We start from the raw sequence: 13,529 nt of genomic DNA on the forward strand, positions 1-13,529 counted from the left end.
AAATCGCATTGAAAAATAAAAGCATAAAAACATGACAAATGAAAGTTTTCTATGGGTGAATTAGCTATGACAACCACAGCAAGTGTGCGGCTCCTCAATAAACAAAAAAAATGTGGAAGTCCTTAAGTTCGATGCTCTAAGCTAGTGAGTCAGCTTGATTGTGACCACAAGTAAGCTGAAATTCCCTATAACCTTTTCAAGTCCGAAAAATATGGATAATTGTGACTTGCCACCAGTTGTCCCATTTTTCTTAAAAAATAAAAAAATAAGGATAGCCAAGTTAAAGATTGAAGATGAGTTAACCATTGACGGAATTATCCCTTCAAATCACTACTGGTTAGTAGGTGGAGTTTGAAGCCAACTTGGTGGGGATTTAATTCTAATGGTGAATTTGTTAGAGCTCTCTGCATTTAAGTTCGAATATTTCTTATATAATTAAAAATAAATTAAAATATCACTTGAGTATAAGTTTGATTATTATCAACTCCCTCCTTTGATTAAATGATTATATGAGAACCTTCCAAGATATTGGGAAAATATTTGCTTCGAACGTACCCAAAAAATCACCAATCATTTGGTGTCTAATATCAGCCTACACGTACATACCTGCGAATCAAAATATAAAAGAGTAGCAGGTTAAGCTCTCACTTCTGAGAATTTTTTTATTGTGACCGGAACACAGGTGGTAAAACATGTGTTTTTGTACAAGTGGTAGGAATTTATATTTTTTAAGTTATTAATTTTTTAATACATATATCCCACCATTTATATAGTAACATATGATGTGCCATTATATATTCCGGTCACACTAAAAAATTTGTCCTCACTTCTCAGGTTATTTCTTTTTTTTTATAGGAAAAAAGAATAAATTAAAAGGAGAATCCTCTGGTACAACCATAACCAATACGTCAAATCGAAAAGCTTGTAAGGCTGAAGGGGAAGACAGTGATCCCGAAAACGGGGATTTGAAATCGTAACTCCCACATCAGCTAGACTATCAGCCACAAAATTGGACGAATAGAGTGGAAACTAGCGGCTAACCATTTGATATTTTCAAGTAGAATGGAGGTGTCAAGGTGGCAACCACAACAACAACAACAACAAAGCCTTTTCCCACTAAGTGGGGTCGGCTATATGAATCCTAGAACGCCATTGCGCTCGGTTTTGTGTCATGTCCTCCGTTAGATCCAAGTACTCTAAGTCTTTTCTTAGGGTCTCTTCCAAAGTTTTCCTAGGTCTTCCTCTACCCCTTCGGCCCCGAACCTCTGTTCCGTAGTCACATCTTCGAACCGAAGCGTCAATAGGCCTTCTTTGCACATGTCCAAACCACCGTAACCGATTTTCTCTCATCTTTCCTTCAACTTCGGCTACTCCTACTTTACCTCGGATATCCTCATTCACAATCTTATCCTTTCTCGTGTGCCCACACATCCCACGAAGCATCCTTATCTCCGCTACACCCATTTTGTGTACGTGTTGATGCTTCATCGCCCAACATTCTGTGCCATACAACATTGCTGGCCTTATTGCCGTCCTATAAAATTTTCCCTTGAGCTTCAGTGACCTACGACGGTCACACAACACGCCGGATGCACTCTTACACTTCATCCATCCAGCTTGTATTCTATGGTTGAGATCTCTATCTAATTCTCCGTTCTCTTGCAAGATAGATCCTAGGTAGTGAAAACGGCCGCTTTTTGTGATCTTCGCTAGATTGCTCCAGTCATTAGTGTGGATAAGTATATAAATGGATAGAGATAGGAAAGCAAACACCAGATGTACGTGGTTCACCCATATTGGCTACGTCCACGAAATAGAGGAGTTCTCATTAATTGTGAAGGGTTTACACAAGTACATAGGTTCAAGCTCTCTTTTAGTGAGTACAAGTGAATGATTTAGTACAAATGACATTAGGAAATATTGTGGGAGAATGATCTCGTAATCACGAAACTTCTAAGTTCCGGAGTGTGGTATCGTCTTGACTTGCCTTATCTGTCTCGTAGGTAGATGTGGCATATTCTCTGGAAGTACTCTTCCTCCATCCAGGGGTGGTATCTTTAACTGGTGGAAATGCACAAGGTAATGTATCAATTTCACTTGAAGCTTACTTGTAGTTTCAGGCTTGGTCAAGCGCGATACAAACCATGTAGTAGGATTCCTCTAAGTCGCCGAGCTAGGGGATCTGCTGAAAGAGGTGACAGACAAGGTAAGCAATCAGTCCCAGATCAGAACTTTGATTTCGAGTTCCGGCTGATTGTTCACATTCTCCCTATCTTGCAGGCAGCATGAAGGATAAAGAGAAGAAAAATGAGAAGAGATGATATGGGATACTTTTGCTTTTGAAGAAGTAACTTTCCACAGGTTTATTCTTGAATTGGGCTGGAGGGTTTTCTGGTTTCCTCCAGAGTATAAGGCCGACTGAAGAATTTGAGGGTCAAAACAAGTCCATCAAATCTATAGTACGTTCGACCCTGCTGATATGGGATACTTTTGCTTTTGACAGAGTAGTGGATGTATCGGCACGTGTGCTGTTACGCTTGTCTCCACATGCTTCCTTGTATCCTTCTCACTTGCCCTATCTGTTCCTCAGGCAAATGTGGTATTTTCTCTAGAAGCATAAGATGTTGAAGATGAGTACTCGAGAGCAATGTCAGGTAAGTAATCAGGTAAGGGGTTCAAGCTAGTCAGTTCCTGACTGGAAGCTTGATTCCAAGTGCTGACTGATTGCTTTCTTTCTTCTTGTCTTGCAGGTATGAGGAAGTGCCCTCTCAGATATGAGGAAGTGTTGAGCATTTTTGCAGGTCTGCCTGTCTGTTGGGGATGAAGGTCAACATATATAGGAGTCTCCTTAACAACAAGTAGTAATGCTATTCCTTTACCCTGCTTGGTTATAACATGGTAGTGGGAGCTGCCAGCTTCACATGTTTTAACTCTGTCAGAGCACTTTGAAAAAGTGGTCTGTGGTATCTGGAAAGCTGATGTTGCGTGTAAAGATTACAGACAAGCTTTATCCAAGGAGATCCGGCTCTTGAAGTTGGGAAAGTGGTGCCTCTTTGGTTTTTGAACAAGCAATCCTGTCGGAGATCTGGCTCTCGAGATTCGGAGAACGATGCCTTTTCGATTTTTGAGAAAGCAATCCTGCTAGGGGTCTGGCTCTCGAGATTCGGAGAGCGGTGTCTCTTCTATTTTCGAGAAAATAATCATGTTGGGAGTCTGGCTCTCGAGATTCGGAGGGCGGTGCCTCTTCGATTTTGGAGCAAGCAATCTTGTTGGGAGTGTTTTCTCGAATGTGAGAAAAGGTTGGGCATGTTTGCTAGTCTATCTTGCCACGAAGCACAGAGGTTGACACACAGGGACTTTCCAATTATCCAGCTGTGGTACTGTTCCTTTACCCTTGTGGGTAATAATATGGTAGCTAGACCTTCAAAATTTATGTGTCTAAACTTTGTTAGTGTTGTTTCTTTGCTATTCTTTTACCCTTCTTGGTCAGAGCGGTGTAGTGGGAGTTGCAAGCTTCACGTGTCTCAACTTTGTCAGAGAACTTTGGCAAAATTATCTGTGGTACCCATGAGCTAATGTTGCGTGTGGGAAGTGGGTGATTGAACAGTAAGATTCATGTGCTTTCTACTTCACCAGAAATCTTCGACATAATGCCCATAATTTCCGCAAAGCTAACAGGTGCTAACAAGGCTGGAAAAGTAGGTGCCTCTTCGATTTCTGAGATCGGCCCTCGTGGTCTCTGAGCAGCCCAGCTTTTGAGAAAGCAAGCGCCTCTTCGATTTCTGAGATTGGCCTTCGTGGTCTTTGAGCAGCCCAACTTTTGAGAAAGAAAACGTCTCGTGGTCTCTGAGCAGCCCAGCTTTTGAGAAAGCAAACGCCTCTTCGATTTCTGAAGCTCCGTCAAGTGCAGATTTTTATAGAGGCTGGCATTAAGTTCCAAAGCACACTTGAATCTCCACCAGTAGAAGCTCCATTCTTGCACTTCTAAGATTATGATTTGTCCGACCTCTTCTCTCTTCAACACCTTTGAAAATGTCTGGCCCCTCCGACCGTCGTTTTGACTTGAACCTTGTTGAAGAGGCAGCCACGCATTCTCCAGACAACATATGGCGCCCATCCTTCGTCTCCCCTACTAGTCCTCTTACCGTTGGGGATTCCGTGATGAAGAATGATATGACCGTTGCGGTAGTGGCTAGGAACCTTCTCACTCCCAAAGATAACATACTACTTTCCAAACGGTCTAATGAGTTGGCTGTTAAGGATTCTCTGGCTCTCAGTGTTCAGTGTGCAGGTTCTGTGTCTAACATGGCCCAACGCCTATTTGCTCGAACCCGCCAAGTTGAATCATTGGCGGCTGAAGTGATGAGTCTCAAACAGGAGATTAGAGGGCTCAAGCATGAGAATAAACAGTTGCACCAGCTCGCACATGACTATGCTACAAACATGAAGAGGAAGCTTGACCAGATGAAGGAATCTGATGGTCAGGTTTTACTTGATCATCAGAGATTTGTGGGTTTGTTCCAAAGGCATTTATTGCCTTCGTCTTCTGGGGCTGTACCGCGTAATGAAGCTCCAAATGATCAACCTCTACTGCCTCCTCCTTCTAGGGTTCTGTCTAGTACTGAGGCTCCAAATGATCCCCCTCCTGTGCCTGCTCTTTCTGGGGCTCTACCGACTGCTGAGACTTCTCCTAAGCAACCTTTGTGAAGGCTCCATCTTGTTTGTTTATTTTGACTCATGTATATGTACATATTTGTGACTTATCGGGGATATCAATAAATAGCTTTCCTTCATTTCAACGTATTGTGTTAAATACACCAAAGCCTTCTTCGCTAAGTTCTTTGAATTTTCTTTTGTTGAAGCTTGTATGTTGAAGCTTTGTGAGTGAAGCAAGTGGGTTGAGGTAGTATTCCCTTAATTTCCCGAGTGAGGAAAACTTCTCGGTTGGAGACTTGGAAAATCCAAGTCACTGAGTGGGATCGGCTATATGAATCTTTGAACGCCATTGTGCTCGGTCCTGTGTCATTTCCTCCGTTAGATCCAATTACTCTAAGTCTTTTCTTAGAGTCTCTTCCAAAGTTTTCCTAGGTCTTTCTCTACCCCTTCGGCCCTGAACCTCTGTCCCATAGTCGCATCTTCTAATCGGAGCGTCAGTAGGCCTTCTTTGCACATGTCCAAACCACCGTAACCGATTTTCTCTCATCTTTCCTTCAATTTCGGCTACTCCTACTTTACCCTGGATATCCTCATTCCTAATCTTATCCTTTCTTGTGTGCCCACACATCCAACGAAGCATCCTCATCTCCGCTACACCCATTTTGTGTACGTGTTGATGCTTCACCGCCCAACATTCTGTGCCATACAGCATCGCCGGCCTTATTGCCATCCTATAAAATTTTCCCTTGAGCTTCAGTGGCATACGGCGGTCACACAACACACCGGATGCACTCTTCCACTTCATCCATCCAGCTTGAATTCTATGGTTGAGATCTCCATCTAATTCTCCGTTCTTTTGCAAGATAGATCCTAGGTAACGAAAACGATCGCTCTTTGGTATTTCTTGATCTCCGATCCTCACCCTTAACTCGTTTTGGCCTCCATTTGCACTGAACTTGCACTCCATATATTCTGTCTTTGATCGGCTTAGGCGAAGTCCTTTAGATTCCAACACTTCTCTCCAAAGGTTAAGCTTTGCATTTACCCCTTCCTGAGTTTCATCTATCAACACTATATCGTCTGTGAAAAGCATACACCAAGGAATATCATCTTGAATATGTCCTGTTAACTCATCCATTACCAACGCAAAAAGGTAAGGACTTAAGGATGAGCCTTGATGTAATCCTATAGTTATGGGAAAGCTTTCGGTTTGTCCTTCATGAGTTCTTACGGCAGTCTTTGCTCCTTCATACATATCCTTTATAGCTTGGATATATGCTACTCGTACTCCTTTCTTCTCTAAAATCCTCCAAAGAATGTCTCTTGGGACCCTATCATACGCTTTTTCCAAATCTATAAAGACCATGTGTAAATCCTTTTTCCCATCTCTATATCTTTCCATCAATCTTCGTAAGAGATAGATTGCCTCCATGGTTGAGCGCCCTGGCATGAACCCGAATTGGTTGTCCGAAACCCGTGTCTCATGTCTCAATCTATGCTCAATGACTCTCTCCCAGAGCTTCATTGTATGACTCATTAGCTTAATACCCCTATAGTTCATGCAATTTTGTACGTCGCCCTTATTCTTGTAGATAGGCACCAAAGTGCTCGTTCGCCATTCATTTGGCATCTTCTTCGTTTTCAAAATCCTATTGAAAAGGTCAGTGAGCCATGTTATACCTGTCTCTCCCAAAACTTTCCACACTTCGATTGGTATATCGTCTGGGCCTACTGCTTTTCTATGCTTCATCTTCTTCATAGCTACAACCACTTCTTCCTTCCGGATTCGATGATAAAAAGAGTAGTTTCTACACTTTTCTGAGTTACTCAACTCCCCTAAAGAAGCACTCCTTTCATGTCCTTCATTGAAAAGATTATGAAAATAACCTCTCCATCTATCTTTAACCGCGTTCTCTGTAGCAAGAACCTTTCCATCCTCATCCTTGATGCACCTCACTTGGTTTAGGTCCCTTGTCTTCTTTTCCCTTGCTCTAGCTAGTTTATAGATATCCAACTCTCCTTCTTTGGTATCTAGTCGCTTATACATATCGTCATAAGCCGCTAACTTAGCTTCTCTCACAGCTTTCTTCGCCTCTTGCTTCGCTTTTCTATACCTTTCACCATTTTCATCGGTCCTATCCTTGTATAAGGCTTTACAACATTCCTTCTTAGCCTTCACCTTTGTTTGTACCTCCTCATTCCACCACCAAGATTCCTTTTGGTGTGGGGCAAAGCCCTTGGACTCTCCTAATACCTCTTTTGCTACTTTCCGGATACAACTAGTCATGGAATCCCACATTTGGCTAGCTTCCCCCTCTCTATCCCACACACATTGGGTGATTACTTTCTCTTTGAAAATGACTTGTTTTTCTTCTTTTAGATTCCACCATCTAGTCTTTGGGCACTTCCAAGTCTTGTTCTTTTTTCTCACTCTTTTGATATGTACATCCATCACCAACAAGCGATGTTGATTAGCCACGCTCTCTCCTGGTATAACTTTGCAATCCTTACAAGTTATACGATCCCCTTTCCTCATTAGAAGAAAATCTATTTGTGTTTTTGACGACCCACTCTTGTAGGTGATCACATGTTCTTCTCTCTTCTTAAAGAAGGTGTTGGCTAAGAAGAGATCGTATGCCATTGCAAAATCCAAGATAGCTTCCCCATCCTCGTTTCTCTCCCCAAAACCATGGCCACCATGAAAACCTCCATAGTTGCCTGTCTCCCTGCCCACGTGTCCATTTAAATCTCCTCCTATAAATAACTTCTCCGTCTGAGCAATTCCTTGCACCAAGTCTCCAAGGTCTTCCCAAAATTTCTCCTTCGAACTCATATCCAACCCTACTTGAGGTGCGTACGCACTAATCACATTGATAAGTTCTTGTCCTATTACAATCTTGATTGCCATGATTCTATCTCCTACCCTTTTGACATCTACAACATCTTGTGTCAAGGTCTTGTCCACGATGATGCCAACACCGTTTCTCGTTCTATTTGTGCCCGAGTACCAAAGTTTAAACCCTGAGTTTTCTAGATCCTTTGCCTTAAGACAAACCCACTTAGTTTCTTGTAGGCACATAATATTTATCCTTCTCCTCACCATAACTTCGACTACTTCCATAGATTTTCCCGTTAAGGTTCCTATATTCCACGTTCCTAAACGCATTCTACTATCCTGAACTCTACCCTTCTGTCCTAGCTTCTTCACCCTCCCCCGTCCAATGGAATCAAAGTACTTCTTTTGTGTGTCCCGTGTAAAGTTGATAGGTGCATATGCTCCCAAACAACTTTGAGTGGAGTCGTTCAAAAAGAAGTTTCTATGGCCCCCTTGCTCATTTAACACTGCATCCGGGTGCCTATGGAGATACAGCGACCCTTGCTCACTTATCACTGTGCTCGGGCCACACAGCGCGCCACTTACTGGTGACGCCCTAGCTTTAGCGTGGTTTCGTTCTGAATTCATTTTCATAAGGATTCGACGTAACTGTGGAGTGCCGGCTGTCGACTACCTGACGCCCTCCCCCTCCTCCTTTACCCGGGCTTGGGACCGGCAATGTAAGATAAACTTACATAGGCGGAGTTCAAGGTGGCAACCGAACCATCAAAATTTAGCTTAAGCCAACCTTGATCAGGAGGCCGCCAGTTGATAAGACCTTCATGCATCTTCGAATTTAAGTCCCCTATCTTGGCATTAGAGTGAAAGTAATCCAGACCCACGTACACATCTAGTCGGGAGTGGGATCACACTTCGGAACACCTTGTTATTCCTCTCATTCCAAATTTGCCAGCAATTTAAAAGGGATTTGCTTAGAATACTCAAATCCTTCTTTTCAGAACAGCAAAGAGAATCCAGCCACTCACTCATGCTATTCCACTGGTTAGAAGTACTCAACCCATAATTTAACGAGGAAGTGACCACACTTTTTCTGCAAACTCACAACTAATAAACAGATGTACTGGAGTTTCCTCCTCCCTACCACAAACAGGGCAAGACTTATCTAAAGACTGGATAAACCTACCAAGCCTCTCTTTTGTATTTAATTTTCCTTTGATCAAAAGCCAAGCAAAGATTTTGACTTTTGGCGGAATCGTTAGTTTCCGCATTTTCTTTAACAAATTTTTGGGAACTTTAACGAAAAACCACATTTTTACACTAAAAAGTCAATCCTGGTACTATTCACTATATTCTTTATTTTGTCCTTATCGTTAAAATTCAAAGTTTTCAAACTTTTTTCATTAGTTTTCCTCAAATTTTTCCAATTAACAGTTTAGTTACTGTTACCTTGAATCCATATAGCAGATTTAATGGAGAACTTCCCTGAGGAAGAAAAAATCCAAATAACATAGTCTTTGGTGTCCCTTAAAGGAATGGTCACAAGACAGTTTTTCCTTACAAGATCAGCATCCAGAATACTTAGTAATTTATTGGTATCCCAACGGTTATCATCAATAAAATCGCTAACCCTCAAATTCCAATTGATATTCTGTCTTTGCGTGTAAAGTAAGAGGTAGAACAGCGGGTAAAAAAACCCAACAATGGGACCAGAAGAGGATCTCCCTACCATTACCCACCACCCATCTTAATCCCATGTTAAGATTATTACTATTCTGAAGAACGCTTTTCCAAGCAAGAGAATGATTTTGTTTAATCTTGCAATTAAGAAAGTCACTTCTTTTCAAGTATTTACGTCTAACTATTGGGAGCCATCAGTTCTTATCATTTTTCAGCACCTTCCAGCCCAATTTGACCAAGCAAGCATTATTAAAATAATCAACTAGGCGGATACCTAGACCACCCTGATCCTTTGATCTACAAATGTTGTTCCAAGCTACTAGAGCAAAATTTCGATCACTTCCCCAGAAGAATTTCTACATTCCTTATTTAAACGTTTCGTCACCCGAGTGGGACAACTAAAACAAGACATAAGATGATTTGGCATACCTAATAGATTTTATTTGATAAGAGTGAGTTTGCTAGCTTTAGATATCGTCTTCGCTTTTTAGCCTGCTAACTTCTGTTTGACTCTCTTAAAAAGCTTTTGCTCGTTTACCAGGTCCTTCCAAAAAATAATGTTATGTGTCCCCAAATACTTACCTATTGTCGTTTTATGCTGTATTTGAAGAATATTAACAATGGCATTTCTCAGATGGGAAGTTGTATTATCCGAGAAATAAAGAGAAGGTTTGTGAAAATTAATTTGTTGACCAAAAGCTTTTGCAAAAAAAATTTAACACCTAGAGAATATTTCTAGCTCCTTTAGTAGTAGCTTTAGCAAATAAAAGACAGTCATCATCGAACACTAAATTAGAAACTCTAAACCCTCCCCGGGAGGAGAGGATACCTACATGGTTTTTTGAATTAGTGGTTAGCAAATTAAGATGGCGAATAAGAGGTTTTATACAAAGGATGAAAATATAGGGCGACAATGGGTCGCCTTGTCTAATACCCCTAGAAGGGTAGGAGTACCCATGTGCAGAACCATTGATTAGGATAGAAAAGGAAGTGGACGTTAAACTCTCCATAACCAACTGAACCCATTTCTCAGCAAATCCAAACTTTAAAAGCACATACCTAATATAGTCCTAGTTCAGGAGGCCATAGGCCTTCTCAAGGTCAATCTTGGTGCCCATGGAACCCACCCTTCCTTTCTTACTTTCAAAACTAAAGAATATTTCATGTGTAGTTAGAATATTATCATGGATCGAGCGACCAGGAACAAAAGCCCATTGAGACTCAGAAATACAACAATCCAGTAACGGTCTTAATCTCTTAATGATAATTTTCATAATAATTTTATAACTTACATTACAGAGACTAATAAGTCTGTAATTACCAACCGTTTTCAGATTATCCACTTTTGGGATAAGAGCGATATTCGTATGGTTAATTAGCATAAGACTCGAGTTATTAAGAAAGAAATCTTTTATCATTGGACTTACCGAATCTTTGACGATGTCCCAGCACTCCTGGTAAAATCCAGCACCAATCCCATCTGGACCAGGTGATTTCAGCGCTCTAATACTTTTGACAGCCTCCCAGATTTCATTGTCTTCCACCGGCTTGAGCAAAGCAACATTGTCATCCATACTAATACAGGGGTAAACTAAGTCAGTTGAGTTAGCAAGGTCCGTGGAAGAGGGAGAGGAGCCCGTAGAGAAACGCAACTTAAAATCCTGCACAAAAACCTGTTCTAATCCCTCCCCAAAATTCCACCCGAACCCACTACCATCCTTGATCTTCTTAATTTCATTTCTCTTTTTCTTAATAGTAGCAGCAGTTTAAAAAAAATTCGTATTTTTATCACCTAGAAACATCCAGTTAGCTTTAGCCTTTTGTGCCCACAGTCTCCTCTTTTCTTAACACAAGATTAAGATTTTCATTAATTTTCCCTTCCAATTCAAGCTCATCAGTTAGATATTGATTAGTCATTATTTTCATTTGAATTTCAGTAAGGTCTTGTAGAAGCTTATCTTTACGAATTTTAACATTACCTAAGGTATTCCTGTTCTAATCTTTGACACGGTATTTAAAGGTGTTGGCATAAGCACGAAAATTATGTCCAGGGCCCATGTCCTCACCACATCTCCAAGCATCCTTCACAAAATCCTTAAACTGAGGATGGAGTAACCTAGAGCTGCCAGTTTCTAACACGATACGGTGACACGACACGAAAACGATACGAAAATAATAGGTTTTGGATCAACACGATAACTAATCGGGTCATTATCAGGTGACCCGTTAAGAACCTGTTAATAACGGGTTCTTAACGGGTATACACGCGGGTAACACGTGGGTAACCCGTTTCGACCCATTAAAAAAAATTATTTTGATAATTTTAAAGTTTAATTACTAAAAGATTTATTATAAAATACAATAGTCATATTAATATATACAATATAATCTATATTAAATATATAGTTTTGTATTATTATTCTATATAAGTTATAAAAAAAATTTTGTCATTATTTATTTTTATTACGAGAGTTCCTTATTATCATTACTAGGATAAATTTTACTTAACATGTTGTCCAAAATTAAAATAAACTAGTATAGTATTTGTATAGGCAAGAACTAAGAAGACATACATACAAGTATGAAAAATGAGAAAGAATATATAAACACTCATGATTCATCATTATTTCTCCACGAGTAGATAATGGTTACACTTATATTATCGTTTAGATTTTTAAAATCCTCCAAACCCTCATTTTATTTGAGGGAAAAATTAATAATAATTATTGTAGAAGTGTAAAAAATGTAAAAAAAATATACAATCACTCATAATGACAAGCTTTACAAATTTCATAAGGGAGTCAACTTCGAAATCCAGCACTATAATCCATAAACCTTAAATTTATATTTAACCGTAGATTGTTATTTACGCTTTATTAAATTTTCTTTTTTGAAAACATGATCATTTGGCGGATGTAAGAATATGAACAGTTCAGATCTTTGATATCACGTTTCGATATTTATGGTTAACTGAATTATGAGTTGATGTCATATAGTTTATAGAAACTTTATAAACATCAAGCAATATTTTCACTATCCGTAAAACTCTGAATATAATATCAACGATCCAAACCGTTCATCTTCCTGCATCCTTTAATAGATCATGTTTTTAAAAAAGAAAATTTGAAAAAACAAATTTTGATGAGAACAATGAAACGTAAATGTAAATAACAATCAACGGTTTAATTTTGATCTATGATTTATATGATTATAGTGGCGAATTTCGAAGTTAAGCTCTTCATGAAAGTTGTAAAGCTTGTCAATACGAGCGTTTATATTTTTTTCTCTATATTTTTTACACTTCTACATCAATTAAAAAACTATTAAAGACTTTACTTAATTAATTAAGCTATTAATTAATTTATACCCATTTTGTTTTAGAAGCAATGGATGCTAGAGATTCAGATTCAGTAAACCTTAGTGATGAGAAGTCCGTGGAGATTATAATGGGAATAGAATGAGATCTTGAAGGTGAAAGTATAGACAATACAAATACGAGTCTTGCAAAGAAAAGGCTAGAGCAATCAATTTAGGTAAGCAAAAATATACTTAAAAGAAAAATGTGTTTTTATGTTTTGGATGTAACAATATGGTATGTATATACTTATTTAGCATTATGTTTTTTATTTGATTATTTATTGGTTTAAAATATATTTTCCTTAACGGGTAACGGGTCGGGTCATATTACCTATTAATATTATCGGGTCGATTTCGGGTTGGGTCATTTTACCCATTTATTTTAACTGGTGTTACACGACACGACCCGTTGAGATATCAGGTATGATACGAAAACAAAACGAACACGGAAAACATGACGAATGCCAGGTCTAGAGTAACCACATAGCTTCAAATCTAATTGGATAAAATTTCCTCCTACTAAGACTCTCACGATTTAAAGCCAAACGGATTGGACCATGATCTGAGCCAAATATAGGGAAATTATGAAGATTGAAATTAGGGTTTTCATTTAACCAGGACCCATTCACAATAGCACGGTCTAATCTTTCATAAACCCTTATGCTGCCATCCTGATTATTACACCAAGTGAATGGAACCCCAAAGGCATTGAGGGAAATAAGTCTCCCTTTATTAAGGAAGTCCATAAATATATTCATGAAAATCGTGGTTACTTGACACCCACCCTTCTTTTCAGATAAATCCAAGATATTTTTGAAATACCCCACTAGGCACCAAGGCTTATCCCCCGGATCAAGTCGAAGCAGATTATCCTAAAGACCAACCTGAAGATGCTTTTGAGGAAATGCATAGACAAAAGTAACTAGAGATTCATAGTTCGAGGCCTTATCAATCACTAGAAAATGAATAAAGCGAGCAGTACTTGAAATGACATATAAAATAA

General features: G+C 39.4%; 2 protein-coding genes across 2 annotated transcripts; both read right to left on the reverse strand.

Moving 5' to 3' along the window:
• Window positions 1-1,083: 1,083 nt before the first annotated feature.
• Window positions 1,084-2,594, reverse strand: LOC126612666 (uncharacterized). The gene has a single exon (XM_050281135.1). It carries the CDS (start codon window positions 1,606-1,608, stop codon window positions 1,117-1,119), a length of 492 nt encoding a protein of 163 aa, XP_050137092.1. The 5' UTR covers window positions 1,609-2,594; the 3' UTR covers window positions 1,084-1,116.
• Window positions 2,595-10,239: 7,645 nt separating this feature from the next.
• Window positions 10,240-10,743, reverse strand: LOC126611875 (uncharacterized). The gene is made up of 2 exons (XM_050280199.1): window positions 10,597-10,743; window positions 10,240-10,425 (listed from the first exon to the last, which is right to left on the reverse strand). Exons 1-2 carry the CDS (start codon window positions 10,741-10,743, stop codon window positions 10,240-10,242), a joined length of 333 nt encoding a protein of 110 aa, XP_050136156.1.
• Between the last annotated feature and the right edge of the window lie 2,786 nt (window positions 10,744-13,529).

The sequence above is a fragment of the Malus sylvestris genome, chromosome 17 (genome assembly GCF_916048215.2).
Source record: "Malus sylvestris chromosome 17, drMalSylv7.2, whole genome shotgun sequence".
NCBI classification, from domain to species: Eukaryota; Viridiplantae; Streptophyta; class Magnoliopsida; order Rosales; family Rosaceae; genus Malus; species Malus sylvestris.